The sequence below is a fragment of the Canis lupus genome, chromosome 21, assembly GCF_048164855.1.
Source record: "Canis lupus baileyi chromosome 21, mCanLup2.hap1, whole genome shotgun sequence".
NCBI classification, from domain to species: domain Eukaryota; kingdom Metazoa; phylum Chordata; class Mammalia; order Carnivora; family Canidae; genus Canis; species Canis lupus.
In genome coordinates this window covers 44963998-44980523 of record NC_132858.1, presented here as the reverse complement: position 1 = coordinate 44980523, position 16526 = coordinate 44963998, and the positions used below count along the sequence as shown (strand labels likewise).

Below are 16526 nucleotides of genomic sequence, written 5' to 3'. Positions count from 1 at the left end.
ATCAATGCATGGTGAAAAGAGATTTTTATGTACCATTTTGAAGTTTCTATTTTGCTTTTAGTTAGTTAACCTACAGTGTTACATCAGTTTCAGGTACAAATATCATGAATAAAATCACTGTATGGAAAAGAAAGATATGCTTAGGGCAATTTAATGTGAGCTCTTTAGGATATTTTAACATTTAACATAATTATATTAACATTATCTTTCTTGGGATTTACCCAAAAGACTATACCTCATACCCATTTTTCAAGAGCACACCAACATAAGATTGTGTGGAGTGGATAAAATTGCACACCAGTATCATGTCTGTATGGACAACATAACAGGAGGTGAAAAAGGATAAACCAAAAAACCTTACAGCTCTCTCTTCCTGCATCCATGATCAATCATCATTAAGGATTTTTGCATTTGTATGTGTGTTAGGCGGTTTTTTGTTTTGTTTTTGTTTCTGGTTTTTTTTTTTACTCTGTAGATAAATACAACCCTAACCTCAAGTTTATGTATTCAGACAGCTATCAGTGTGGATGTGGCCTTCAACCTATCCCTGCAAACAAGTGCATTGAAATGCTGAGCTTTTAGGGGTGCATCAGTAGCTTAGTCAGTTAAGTGCCTGCCTTTGGCCCAGATCATGTTTCCAAAGTCCTGGGATTGAGCCATGTGTTGGGCTCCCTACTCAGCTACAAATCAGTTTCTAGCTCTCCCTCTGCCCATTTCCATTGCTGATGCTCACTCTCTCTCAAATAAATATACAATACTTTATTTATTTATTTTTTTTATTTATTTTTTATTTTTTTATTTTTTTATTGGTGTTCAATTTACTAACATACAGAATAACTTTAAAAAGTTTAAAAGAAAGGCTGAGATTATTTGATAAAATGGTCATTTGCTAAGACTAATTCAATTATATGGCAGAGATATCTGAGAGGTCACAACGGTGGAATTATGTTTGATTTCTATGGATTATTTATTTATTTATTTATTTATTTATTGGGGTTCAATTTGCCAACATATAGCATAACACCCAATGCTCATCCCATCAAGTGCTCCCCTCAGTGCCCGTCACTAAGTCACCCAACCCCCCCACCCACCTCCCTTTCCACTACCCCTTGTTCATTTCCCAGAGTTAGAAGTCTCTCATGTGCTGTCACCCTCACTGATATTTCCCATTCATTTTTTCTCCTTTCCCCTTTATTCCCTTTCACTATTTCTTATATGGATTGTTTTACAAAGTGCTTTCCACAGGCTCTAGCTCATCAACACCCTCACAATCATCCTTTCAGTGCTGGCTCTGACAATCATCACTGGTATGCTATTCAGCAAGGGACATAGATTCTCTAAATCTTATTTACTTCTGGGTAACATAGAATCCTCCAAATTCAGCTCATATGAATGTTATGGGGAGGTGAGATGAGATAATGCCTATGAATTTCCACATAGTCCCTGGCACAATAACACTTAATCAATGGGTATTGGCTTTCATTAGTATTGTTGTCAGGTCCTCCAACACCATCAGTCCAGGAAATCATGTGCAGAAGTTGAGGATACTGGGGCACGCATGATTTAAAAGACAGGGCTGCTTCTTACCTTAGATAGGAAATTTACCTAAACCAGACTCCTTCCAACAGGAAAGGTGCTACTGTGGCTTCTAGGGTTAGACAAATTCATTTTGGTAGCAACCCTTCATGTGAGCAGTGGGTGCGGAGGACTGGACCGCAGCCACCGTTTCTGGTTATTTTTCTATTCAATAGTATTTATAGAAAAAAATACTGTGGAGCAGGCACTGTGCTATGAGATATGAGCACAGAAGGAAAACAAGATAATGCTAGGCATTACAGTTGTGAGGAAACAAAGGGAAAATGCATCAATCACAAACTGCAACATCTTTATGTGCAGAAATACAATATGTGAATTGATCTACTAAATTATGTAAAATCAAACAAAAAATTTCTGGAATTGGGATAATCATATTTGTATTGGCTCTTCCTCTCTGCCAACAAATTCTATTATCTATCTATCTATCTATCTATCTATCTATCTATCTATCTATCTATCATCTATCCACAACAAAACAAAGGTAAACAATAGATATGAACTACTGAATAATATTTGTCCTCATTTCTTTTAGAACTCACTGCTATTAACTCTACAGAAGCTTTCCTGGATGATGAAAATCGTTAAGTTTTTGTCTGTGTTTGCCTTTATGTTATGCTGTAGCATTTTTCCTTCCTGATCAACTTAGACTTCAAATTCCCCTGGCTTCAGGGAGAAACCCCAGAATGGCTGGGTCTTGCAAAATAGACTGAGTGATATTTATGTCAATCCATCAATTCTCAGATCATCTTCACACAGTAAACTCTGGTTTGGGTGTGAGAGGACCATGAATTAGGGGTGCAGTGATATGCCCTGAGTTCTTTCAACAATGGATTTCATTCACTTTTGTGCCCAGTGTTTCTATTGACTGAGAAAAACATGTTTTCATGTTGCTTCTATATTTTTAAGCTTTGTTTTTGCTGGTAGTTAATTACCTGAACTGACACTAAAAGGTTCTTGTACAGAAGGCATTGTGCTGCACTGGGAGTGTGTTTTCTTTAATTCTCTTAATACTTTGAAAGATTTCATTCCTGTTATACACATGAGGAAATGAGCTAAAATGAAATTTTCACCATGCCATAGAGAAATAGCTGAGGCTGAAACCCAGACCATCTGAATCAAGATGAATCATGTCTATACCTTAGTTTTTATTCTTCCTCTATATCCCAAGGCCAAGGCCCTGAGACAGGTGCGCACATAGGGAGAGTTTGCGAGTGCAGGGCTTCAAGTGTCATAGACTGGACTTAGATTCTAACCTTTTAATTATCCAGTGAATAAGTAAGGGTAAACTGTTTGCATTTTCTGAACATACCAAATAGACACAAATAACACCTACCTGAGTTATAGAAGATATAACATGGCATACGTATCATATCTAGCTTAGGCATCCCTTGTAGCTGCTACATCATAAGTACTAGCTCCTGGCTCTTTCTCCCCACATAATGAACAAAGGAAATGATGAGGAGCATTGGTTATAGCCCTGCTGATACACCCTCCAAGGCCAATATTAGGGACTTCTGGACTCTGACCATTACCTGTAACATCATTATCATCTTCAGCAGCAGCAGCATCTAACTTTATATTTTTGCTTAATTATTTTGTTTCTTGCATGTGGAGATGCAGAATTATAGAGCAACTGAGAAAGTGTTCTTCAATGCTGTGTTGCTGGGATTGAAATCTGGATTCTAGTACTTACTAGTTGTATGAAATCAGGCAAATGGCTCCTCTCTCTCTACTTACTTTATTTGTAAATTGGGAATGAAAGTAATTATCTCAGAAGTTAATGAAAAATTAAATAAGATTTAAGTTTTGCATGCAAAGTTCTCAAATAAGTGACATTTAGTTTGTACTTAATGGATATTGCCACTTATTCCTTCTTAAGACATGATGGGGATGAATGTGAAAAAAGTCACTTATCACCAATGCATTTATTCCCATTGGATTCACTCATTATAAAGACAATATAATTTTTAATACTTTGGAATGTGCTAGGGGAATTTCATAGATTTTTGACTGACTAGACCTGCAAACTCCATTCTGAGTTGTCTCTGTGGTGGTGATGGTGATGTAGGTATTTATTACCCAGTGGTGCTGATGTGAGAGTGTCACTTCAACCTAAGTTATCAGAAATGTATACAGTCACCCCTCTCCAAAGAATACGTCTTGGCCTTTCTAAAAACTGTAAAATTAATAAAATACTTCTTTTAGACACCCTGAAGCTGCAGCTCATGAACACCTCTGCCTACTACACCTACCTCCTCCTCCTCCTGAAGAGCCTGATGTACTCCATCATCATCACCATCTGTTTACTTGGGAGACCAGTGCTTGATGGCAATGGGAAGAGTTCCTAACACATGGTGCCACCAGGGTCCACTTTTTCCCATTGTCTTTTGTCCCTCTAAGTGTCTGCTGAGGATCTAGTCAGGCTTTGTTTCTATTATTGGGTTATTTCCTTTCACGTGTGTCTTTCTTTGTAGGGTCACAATGCAGAATGGGTTTATAAACCCCTGAGCAAACACAAACTTTCACTCTGCAGCAAGAACAAATTCTGCTATGACTCAGGGGTGGGGACAGGGGGCCATCTCCAGGGACTTCATCACTTCTCTCTCTTTAATGCCCACCCACTCCTCAGCCACGCAGTACCCATGCCTCTGTGTACAGTCTACATGCAGCTTCCAGCTGTGTCCTTGAACTCTTTTACCATATGATTTCTTGGAAGCCCTTTATTGTACATATCTAGAAGATCACCTCCTTACTGACTTACTTTTGTACTGTTTTTCATAATAAAAGTGATCAAAATTCTACTTGGGCCTATGTGTACTTTTATTTGGTCCAATCTAACTGAGAGTCAGAGGTAAGAGGCAGCATAACAGCTGAGCCTTCCAATACAGTGTTGGTTGTAATATTGGCCAAATCCACATTTTTAATTCTTGTGCTGAGATGGTCCTTATGATACTTTCTTTGGGGGCACTGGACACAGGAGAGCCACAGCCAGTGAAGTTGCCCAGGTTATTTCTCTTTCAAAGGTTAACTGATTCAGACACATTTGGTTTCAGACACTCTGGTGATGACTGTTTAACATGTGGCATGGCTGGTGGGTGTGCTCAGACCTATAGCAGTGTTTCACAGGCGCTAGGTTTTCTGATCTCACATGAATCCCATGAGAGCAGCACTAACACTAGAAATGTAGGGAGATGGAGAGGGTAAGGGCTTGGACTCCGATCCCCAAGTGCCTCGGTTTAAATATTTAGCTATTTCGACTCTCTGCGACATAATTTTCTCATGTGTAAAATGAAAATACAGTGTGCCCTGTCTTGTGGACTTGTGTGGATGAGATGCATTAATTACGCTGGGTACATGCAAATCCTCAAGAGTATTAGCTACTGTTGGCACTTTGGAAATAGATAACACACCTGCACATGCACACAAACACTAACGAGGGTGTCCACTCATTCATATGTGTGTTTGTAGTTCTACAAACATAGATGTACAACAAAATGTTAATGTATGGTAAGTCGTGGAAAAAATTAGTAGTTGTATATTTTTCTATTTTCACTAATAAATGCATTTAGAGTAATAACTTTTATATATTGGAATTGAAACAATGTCTTATTTAAAATTGGGAGGCTTTCTGTATTTTATTACAATCAGCGTCAGTTTCTGTGAAATGAGTGATTTAGAAACCAAGTAGAGATTCCCATGTGGAAACAACATAAGGCCCAGCAGATAAAGGAAGAGGAAGTTTAATTTTGATCTACTCCCTGATTCTCAAAAATTTGTGCAGATCTCCTTGGACCAATTCCTGGGTTTCTGTTTAGGGATCTGGAACTGTTTCTGGATGTGGAAAGCATGGAGGCACAGAGAGAAAAGTAACAAATGACGTAGAGCTGTATGGCTGATGTTCCTGCTGGGGCTCCTAGGCAGCATGTCCTGTGGCTTCCAACTCCTTAGCACCTTCCTTCCTCAACCCAACTGGGGCTGCCCTGGACTTGGAAGGTGCAGACAGTGGGGTTGGGGGTGTTAATACAGGAGATAGTGGGGTGGGATGAGGGCGCTGGTGTGGCGATGATGTTTATTTTCTCAGGTTTATTTTTGTGTATGTGCTCTTTCAAATGTGGTTGATTTGTGGAAAATACTTGAAGTCAAACCAGCCCCTGCTTCTTGGGGGAGTGCAAGAGGTGTCTCGGGTGTTCTAAGATGAAATAAGGACAGTTAAACCACAGCCAACATTGCTCACTTTCAAAAGACACAACTAATGGAAAGAAAACATCCATCTGCACACACATGTTCCTGCTGTCAAACTTAGGCTATGAGTGATGGGTTCTCCTATTTTATACTAAGTTCATTCCAAGTAGCTGCTATGTGAATTGGTATCCTTTGACCAGGACTGTTGAAATACTTCTCCTTTACTCCACTTCGATGACACTGTTCTGAAGGAAACTGCACGCAGATTTGTTGTAGTACTAGGTGATCCCTGACATTTCACCAGGATCTGTGCTTTTCCATGGCATGTGATTATGAGGCTCCTACATTTGGTCTCATTTTGTCAGTGTAGGCAGGGTGACATGAGATCCTTGCCCATGAAGCAATTAGCACAGGCAGTCTGTAGACATCACAACAGTAGGATGCTTCTTCCTCACAAGGACACAGACATATGGAAGCCCACAGTTCAACTATGTAATTGGATGTCAAAGACTGAATCATCTCAGCTCCTTTAAAGGGACAAGTGAATACAGAGTCAGGTTACACAAGGCTTAATAGAGACATGCACATCAGGTAAGTGTGCTGAGGGTAGAACAGAGGAGGGCTGTTCAGAAATGTGTGCACAAAGAGCAAGTGTACCTACCCCCCCCCCACCAAGTACAGTACACAGAGGGTGCCCAGTCCCAGAACCAAATCTGTCCAATCTTTGGGGAAACAAACATCTATTGCTGAGATTGCCACCCTAGGCTTTCACAGTCTAACTTTACAGCAGTTTCTCACCATAGACATCACTCCACACATGCTTCAGCCCAGCATAACTTTCTCAGGGTAAATTATACAGTCACATCCATCTTAGGCATCATCTGTGAGCCTGGTGTAAATGCAACTCCACTCCTCAGATAGATAGTCTAACTGTGGCCCCATCTCTGAGTTCTTGAGGTTTAGATCTAAAGGCCAAAATCTGCAGACCTGCCTTACCTCTTTCTCCACCTTAAGAAACTCTTTCAGTTTATGCCTCTACCTCCCACACCCCTCCTGGTGGCACTTCCATCATTTGGTCCATTCTCAGCAGAGCAAGGTGGAGCTGAATTGACTCGTAGAAATGCACATTTGGCCCTGCCATTACATTCTATAATTATTTCTTCAGCAAATATCCTGACAAAATAATACTTGTTTTCCATTATCTACATTTTTTTCTCTAAAATCATAAAAAATTCTAAATATCTGAGTATGGAAGAAAAGTTAAAAAATTATTATGTTCCCACAAAATATTTTCATCCACTTAAAATTATATTTATGTAGTTTACAACAAAACAGTAAATGTTTAAACTATCAAGCAAAAGAAAAAATGTAATGAAAAGCTGCAGAATACAGGGAACAGCAGTGCACTTGCGTATAGCAGCTCCCATTCTTTCCCAGTTCCCTTCACCCAGCATCATAGACATGAAGGTTCTTCTAAAATAGAGAAAGCCATGAGGACTGATAACAAAATTACACAGAGTAAGGGAGCTCAGTTAATTTGGGGTGGGGAGTGATGTGATGGTGAACTGACAATCTGTGTGCTGTGCAAGCAGGAAAGCCTGGGTCCCTGCTGGTCTGATGTTGTGGTCACAGCTCTAGCAAGCATGTGTGCAGCTACAGCTATGTGCATGTTTAGCAGAGACTCAAGAGAGCCCAAGCCAGCCAAGCACTGCTATTGGACCTTGAGGTGATTGGTATATGCAGAGGAGACATGGAAAGACTCAGAAAAAGTATAATCTGGGATTACTTATATTTTAGTCCATACAGTCTATGTGCTAATTGCCTAAAATATTCATGTGCTGCCCAATACCTACAGCAAAACCATTTGCCAGAGTTGAAGTCTTGCCCTAAGTAATTTTGGCGACCATGAAGCTATGTAGAGATGGGTGATCCCCAGAAAACTAAGCTGAAAAATAATTTAAAAAGAAAACATCAGTGGCATGAGCAGGCACATACTGCAAGGGATATATCACAGATAAAATACAAGCAATTTCTCAGGGTACAACCAGCAATGAAAGTAACCTTTTGGGGAAAAGTCATAATCTAGAGTTGCTATAATATGTTTTCAATAAAATATTTTTCAATAAAAAAATATAGTCAGAAATAGAATCACAAAAGTGTGACTATTCTTAGGGGAAAAAAACCCTTACAATTCAATATAAACTGTCCTTCAGTGTGTGCAGATACTCTCTTTAGCAGACAAATACTTTGAAATAGGTATAAGAAATGTGTTCAATAAATACAGAAAACCATGTATAAAATACTAAAGGAAATTATGACAACAAAAATCAACAAATAGATATTCTAATGAAGGATACCAAAATTACAAAACAGAATATTTATATAAAAGAAATAAAATCTAGATTAGAAAAGTTGTAACTTGAAGTGGTATAATCATAGAGGACTTCAAGAGAATATTCCAGTTGGCAGATGAAACAATCTCAAAACAAGGAACTTTCCCAAACTGATAAAGGGCAACTATAAAATGTATAGCTGACATCATACTTAATATTGAAAGACTAAATGCTTTTCCTCAAAGACCAGGAACAAGACAGGGATGTCTGCTCATGACACTTCTGTTCAGCATGGTATTAAAGGTTACAGACAGTGAAACTAGAAAAATGTAAATATGTCTAGCAGACTGAAAAGGAAATTGGAAGTGTCTTCAACTACAGCTGACATGATCCTGCATGTAGATAATTAGAGAGAATCTACATGTACGTGAAACCAAAAGAGAAACTCAGAAACAAGTCGGCATCATCATAAAAGTACACATTCAATGTACAAAACATCAGTTGGATTTCTGTATACTAGCATGAACAATTTGAAAATGAAATTTAGGAAACAATTCCATTTACAATAGAACCAAAAAGAAGAAAACATTTAGGAATTAATTTAACACAAGAAGAGCAAATCTTGCATGTTGAAAATTACAAAACAATACAGAAAAAGATTTAAGAACTTCTAAATAAATGCAGAGATGATCCATGTTCATGGATTAGAAGCTTCAATATTGCCATGATGACAATTCTTACCAAATTGATTAAAGATTCAAAGCAGTAGGTTTTCTGGGCACAAATAAACAAACTTGCACTAAAATTAACATGAAAACCAAAAAGACCTGGAATAGACATAATAATAATATTTAAAGAGAACAAAGTTGGGGGGATGGACATGGTCACCCTGCAGAGGCAGTGGGAGGAGAGGCTCATCCAAGATTTGATTTGGATGATGAAACTGATGATGCCCCACACAGAGAAGGTGTGGAAAGCTTTATTATTGACAAATGAGGTCCTGGGGACAGCAGAAAAGCCTTTCAAGCAAGGACTGGTGGCACCTGATTTCAGAGCTTACAGAAAGATTAAGTTTCATAATTTAGCCCATGTGCTGCTGGTTTAAAGAATATAGAGTTCACAGGAAGACACCTGAGGTTACAGAAATAATATCTCATGTCTATGGTCCACCGGATTTTGATAAACGTGTTGAGTTAATTTAGTGCAAGATGAGATAGTCTTTTCAACAACTGGCTCAGCTATAAATGGATATCCCAAGGCAGAAGCATAAATTTCTTTCCTCTATACATGAAAATTAATTCATGATGGACCACAAACTTACGGTAAAGCGAACACTATAAAACCTAGTTGAAAACACAGGAGAGAATCTTTGTGATACAGGATTAAGGCAAGGAGTTCTTAGATATGACCCCAAACACATTACCCATAAAAGAATACGTTCTGATAAACTGGATTTCATCAAAACTGAAAACATGGGTTTCAAATGTCCTCATGAAGAAAATGAAAAGACTACAACCTAGGAAAAAAATGTGTGCATCTTATAAGGGACTTTTATCTAGAATGAATAAAGAATTTCCACAACTCAGTAAATCTTAACATCACTCCAAAAATAATAAAAGGGTTAAAATATATATTTCTCTGAAGAAGATATATGAGTAACTAATAAGCACAATGAAAATATTTTCATAATTTAGTCCCTAGGGACAAATGAAAAGCCCAAGGAGATACCAGTTCTCACCTGCTAAAATGTCTGTCATCCAACTGACAACCTCTAGCATGTGTCAGTGACAAGAAGGAGAAACAAGCTGTTTTTTTTTTAAATAAAGTATAATTAATATATAGTGCTATATCAGTTTCAGGTATACAATATAATAATTCAATAATTCTATGAATTAGGGTAACTCAGTGATTTTGACTCTGTATTTATGGCATCTTTCCTTGGGAAATAACTTCTTCCCTGCAGAAATCAGCAAAATCACAAAAACCAAAGCACAAAGCAAATCAAACACCCTGATCAGGTTGGACAAATAGCTCATAGGAAGCATTTTGTTGGAGAAAGGTCCACTGTAAAGCTAATAAATGGATAGCCCTTTATAAATATACAAAATGTTATTAATGAACTTCATTAGCATTCTCTACCGGTTCAAGTCTCCGCCAACACCACTTGGGTTTCTTACTGAATTTGGTATAAAATACCACTTACTTCTTCATTTCCCCAGTACCTGGTAAAGCCCTGACCTTCTCTATGCTCTGAGCCCTCTATAGGGATCATATGTACGAGTGCAAGGAGCCAATAAAGGAGAGACTGAGGGGTGATGAGTTCACAGAAGTCCAGACACGCTAACACCAGGCTCAGCACGGACACAAATCTCTAACTGAATATCACAGGAAATGATAAAATCCGTTCATGGTGCTGGAGAGGGACTCTCCAGCGGTGTGAGCACGGACTCCAGGGCTCACAGCCAGGACGGGGGGGCCCGGGAACAGCGCAGGTGGCCTGGCTCTGCTGGATGCTGGAGCCTCTGAGAGCCAGCTCCCCTTGGCGGCACCTAAAGGACACGGATAAGCTGGTCTCTGAGGGAGAACCTTCATGGACACCAGATATGAAGAGAGCCCTTCAGCTTCCTCGTCATCAGACAGGTGCCCATCACCTCCTCAAACAACCTGACCCTGTGTGGTTGCCCTCAGGTTGGTGAAACATTAAATGTCAGGTGACAGCACAGGCAGTGTTTATACAGAACATGCATGTGTATTTCCAGGACCAGGAACTGGGGGATCAGATTTCCAGGGAAATGCTGACGCCCAGCAGCAGAGCCTCGAGGGGTGGGGGACAGCCTTGCTGTGACAGCCAGTCTGGGTGCAGTACAAGTGCCCGTCACTGTCAGGGGATGAATTAGTGCCCTGGCTGCAATAGTGGTACAAGGAGCGGCACAGGGGAGCAGTGAACTGTGGGGACAGACATGGGCTGACAGGGATGCTAGGCCATTTATATACACGTAAATGTGCGCTATTCACGGGCAAATCTCTACAGTTTTCACAGGTACAGAGGACACCAAACATAACACAACCCTCTCATCTGAGGCTGGGGACAAAGGAAATCAGCAAGGAGAAGCCATTTACCTAAAATTACCAAGGAAATCAGCAAGGAAGAGTCATTTACCTAAAATTGGTTTCCTACATTGTATTTCTTTCCAGGCTCTTCCAGACACCACTTCCCTGGGCTCCACCCCAGAGGACTGACTGTCCCTGTAGGACCTGCCTGCAGCGCCCAGCAGAGGGGGCCGGAAGACAGAGGAAAGAGCCAGCCAACTACTGCAGCTTTTTACCCAGAATCTCAGTACTGAAGACAGGACCATAATTCGCATTCAAAGCAACAGCCCAGTGAGGATAGAAATTAATCCCTGAATCACAAACATCCACGCAGGTTACGTAGGGCACAGGCCTCAGAGCCTGGCCGACTGGAGGTTCTCCATGTGTCTTTCCTAGCTGGGCAATCTCAGGTGGGTGACTGCACCTCCCTAAGCCTCTGTCTCATCTACAGAATGGGATGAATGACACCTGCTTGAGGCTTGCAGGGAGGGAATCGGTGTGTACAGCGTGTGACACTCAATAGAGTGCATTTGTTATTATTTAATGGGTCAATGATTACTGTTACGACTTTTGAAAAAAATTAGCCTCACAAAAGGAAGCAACTGCTAATTCACAAAGGCTAGAAGAGTCTCTCTATGTTCTGAGTTCAGCACCGTTACCTGAATGACAGCTCCTCAAGAATAGCTTCTGCTCCTTGTTCCTGGCATGTGAGAGAGATTCCTGAGTTCAGCAACCTGTCTGAAACTTTCCTCACTGCCCTCATTATCTTTAGGTGTTAAAAGAAATTCTCTCCCCCTACCCCCACACACAATTTCATAGTTTATGTACAACTACAGCATAATATTTTACACTTGTTTTCCCATGAAATCTGGCAACCCTATGTGAGGCTGCCTTTTTCCTTGAGGAGCAAAAGATATTATCTAGCAAATTAATTTCCTATGACCACATACACTTACACACACTCAGACACATTTCCACATATCTTTGGAGGAGAATCAAATGTGGACCAACACAACTGATCCTAATTTCTTCTAATAAAGCCCATTTAAAAATGATCAGATTTGTTACACTATATTAAAAAGTCCAATGTGAGGCATGTTTAGCCTGTCATCCTCTGTTCCTACAGAATACTAATGTGTATCACAGAATTTTCTTATTTTCAAGGATTCCAAATAAGTTTCTGTTCGAAGAAGAGCATGGCCCCATACCTGACATGTGGTCTGCATGTAGTGACTGAATTTGAAATGCCACATCCATTCAATGAGAGGTGCCCGCAGTAAAGAGGATGGAGTGGGGGTTCTAATCCTATTGCAGCAGCTCATGGTTTCATCTTTAAGTGTCTAAGTTTCTGTGGTTCCATAAGGAAGTGTGAATATGAGGATATTGCCTACAAACTGATTTTAAAATAGGGTTACCAGCTATTGCACTACTGGGTGCTTACCCCAAAGATACTGATGTAGTGACACATCAGGACACCTGCACGCCAATGTTCATAGCAGCAATGTCCACAGTAGCCAAACGGTGGAAGGAGGCCGGATATCCTTTGACAATGGATGGATAAAGAAGATGTGGTCTATATATACAGTGGAATATTGCACAGCCATCAGAAAAGACCATTTGCTTCAACGTGGATGGAACTGGAGAGTATTATGCTGAGTGAAATAAGTCAATAGGAGAAGGACAATCTTCATATGGTCTCACTCATATGTGGAATATAAGAAATAGTGAAAGAGGTTATACGGGAAAGGAGGGAAACTGAGTGGGGAAAAATTAGAGGGGGAGACAAACCATGAGAGACTCATAACTATGGAAAAAAACAAAGGGTTACAGAAGGGGAGGTGGGTGGGCAGATGGGGTAACTACGTGATGGGCACTGAGGAGGGTACTTGATGGATTGAGCACTGAGTGTTATACTATATGCTAGCAAACTGAATTTAAGTTAAAAAAATGGGATTACTAATCTAACAAATGAGAAATATTTTTAAGAAAAAGTATGTATTCAACACAAAATGTTACAAACATGTAAATTGAGGATGAAAGAAATGATATTTTATCTACAATCCTCTCATCAAATTATACAAATGACTTTCCCATTTCGGGTTTTCTGGGCTTGTCTAGTTCTTTAAGCATTGACATCACATGTACATCCAATTTATTCCCTGTGACCTGGTGAAGAAGTCAAACTGGATTAGATCTCAGACTCTCCCATGGTCACAAGGGAGCTGTCCCAGGTCAGGGAGAGCAGGCCAGCCTCTCAGAGTTTAAATGAAAAGGTTGAAGCTTCATCACCTGGCTCTTTGCACCGGGTCAGCCTGTCCACACCTGCTCTGACCCACCTGCCTCTCCCCTGGGGCTGAGGTCTGGGACCATCAGAGCAGCTGCATTCATGGCCACAGCAGGATGACCTGGGAGGCCAGGAAGTACTGCTCCCTCAAGAGCCACCTGATTTCTCTCTTCCTGGGAACCAGGGGGGCTTGCGCAGATACCCCCCAAACATCTTATGAGGCTACTATTGTGTCGCATTCTAATGGTTTTTCCTAAAACTTTTTTTTAAAGATTTTATTTATTTGTTTATTCATGAGAGAGACAGAGAGAGAGGCAGAGATATAGGCAGAGGGAGAAGCAGGCTCCCTGTGAGAAGCCTGATCCAAGAACTGATCCCAACCTGAGTGGGAGGTTGGGCTCACAACCTGAGTGGAAGGCAGATATTCAACCACTGAGCAACCAGGGGCCCCTCCTAATACTTCTTTAAAAAGGTACATGTTTTAACAAATATGATCTTTTAGAGCCATGTAGAGTAGAACACAGCTGCACCACAGCAGGAAGAGAAGTAGACAGGAAAACAATTGTCATCTGTTGAAATGCATTCCCAGGCCCAGCATGGACCTTCTATACTCTGGGGTGCCAAGTCAGCAAACGAAAACTTAGGGAACTATCCCATCCCTATAAATGCTGCCTTTTTTTTTAAGATATTTATTTATTTATTTATTTATTTATTCATTCATTCATTCATTCATTCATGAGAGACACACACGCAGAGAGAGACAGAGAGAGAGAGAGACAGAGAGAGAGAGAATGGCAGAGAGAGAGAGAGAGGCAGAGACACAGGCAGAGGGAAAAGCAGGCCCCATGCAGGGAGCCCGACGTGGGACTTGATCCCAGGTCTCCAGGATCAGACCCTGGGCTGAAGGCGGTGCTAAACTGCTGAGCCACCTGGGCTGCCCTAAATGCTGCCCTTGACCAGAAACACAGTCTATCCCAGCTAATCAGGTCCAAACACCAAATATGTGTAATGATTCCCCTGTTGTACATAAGACCAGATACACAAGAGCCAATAAATTTAAGCTAAATACTATCTCCATACAGCTGCCTGACCTGCCAGCCTTGTGAGGAAATCCCTGACCTCCCAGCTCATCCTACTTGTTCCCTCTGGGCTGCTTCTAATGTTCATAATACTACCATTTGCCTTGCATCTCTGGAGCAGAGTGCTCCATTGCGCTTGTGGCCTTGAACTGCCCATTCCATGGATTGTTTCCTTTGGATACAGCACACCACACTCTACAGACTAAATTGTTTCACTATCTTGTTTGACACACCTAGGAGAATATTTGGGTGGAGGTATGGGACAGACTTCAATACACACTAAGGTGTTCATGGCCAACAGGTGTTGAGCCTTTAATGTCATCAGTGTTTAGAAACAAATGGTAACAACAATGAGAGAAACAGCATATTGAGTACTGACAATAAGAAATATAATTTATTTCCTTAAAAGAAGACAAATGTGGTGAATTTTCTTCCTGAAAATAAGATAAACTAATTGGTGAAAATCTAGAAAAGGAAGAAAGTAGGAACAAAAGAGTTCACTATATTTCTCATCACCCACATTGCTCACCTTTGATACTGAGATTCTTTCTACATGTCCTATTGCTGTGCAGATTTAACCCCCATTGTCACTCTGTTTCCTACTTAACATTTTAGTCCAGCTGCCCTAGATACCTGCTTAGGGCCTGAATAATGAGCCTGGAATATTCTTTTAGCACAGTTTTCTAGTCACCACCTCACCTGCTCAGCAAAACCTCAAAGCATTTGGGGACACATGAGCTTTCAATCTTGGTTATAGCTCAGCATATCTGCCTTTCAGTTTTTACCAAGAGGAGGAGCTCAGGAGCTGGGTCTGGTACTGAGCACTGAAGGGCCCAAGCCTCCCTGGCCTAGCCAAGTCCCTTCTGGGCCACCCCCACTACCATCTCCTTCCAGGCTGACAGGTTATCATTAACATAACTGATTGCCAAAACTACACCAAGGAGTCCCTCCTATACTTGGAATAAGAGAAATGGAACCTTCATTTCAAATGGAAGACAATGCTACCTTGACTTCTCAAAGCTTCATTTCAGATGCATTCCTCAGCTGACCCTTCCTGAGGCCCTGCCTTATCATACATATCTGAAGACCTGACCCTGGAACTGCAGCACCTGGTCCTACCCAAAGCCTGCACTACACCTTGGCCCAATGCAGTTTTCTTCCTTTGGCCACATACCCCCCCCCCACACACACACACAAACATCCCTGATTTTCCAAATTATATATAATATTCCCTATAACTCTACACTATGAGGACTCCTGAAATCATCTCCTGCAACCAATCCAGAACCCCACCACTTCTTGAGCATTTTCTATGCATCTGGGACAAACTACATGCTTTGCTCTCCTTCCCTGTTCACACTGCATGCAACCTAATGAGGTCCGTTTTGACAAAGGAGGAAAAGGAGTAGAAACAGCTTGCCCAAGACTACACAGCTATCATGTTATGTTAGGACATTTAAATCATCCAGTGAGATCTCTGGAGAAATACTCCAATGCTAGCTCAAGGAACCTGCTGCCTTTTCAGCAGAGAGCTCTGCACTTGTGCCTGCCTCCCAAGCGAGCTGCACACACATTCCCCTTGTTAGTAACAAGTGGCCATTTGAGGCTTGAGTGTCATCTCCAGCCAGACCTGGGAACATCCTCACCCAATACCCTGTAGACATGCAGTCTTGGAAAGGTTTACTTAAATGATCAACCAGGCTTTCTCCATTTCTAAAGTGAGGGAAGTAGCATTCATCCCAAGGGTGAATTCATCCCAAGGGATCATTCCAGGATTTGATCAAACAATGAGCAGCAATCAATTAGTGTGGTGCTCAGATGTAGTGGATGTCCAATCAAGGATTGCTGTTCTCACTGGTGCTGCCATGCACCAATGTTGCTCAGTGTTTCTCGGCACCCTGCGCACTATGTTCCCACCCCCATTGTGGTCAGATCTGTCCCTGCCCTCTGGCACCTCCTTAC

The 16526-nt window shown here is 41.0% G+C and overlaps 1 gene segment (V, D, J or C); it reads left to right on the top strand.

Annotated features, from left to right (window-relative positions):
* Positions 1–3944, top strand: part of LOC140613528 (T-cell receptor gamma chain C region 5/10-13-like) — a 43317-nt gene extending 39373 nt beyond the window's left edge. The window contains 2 exon segments of the C gene segment in view: positions 2129–2176; positions 3802–3944. Of these exon segments, the coding sequence occupies positions 2129–2176; positions 3802–3944 (191 nt within the window).
* Positions 3945–16526: the final 12582 nt, after the last annotated feature.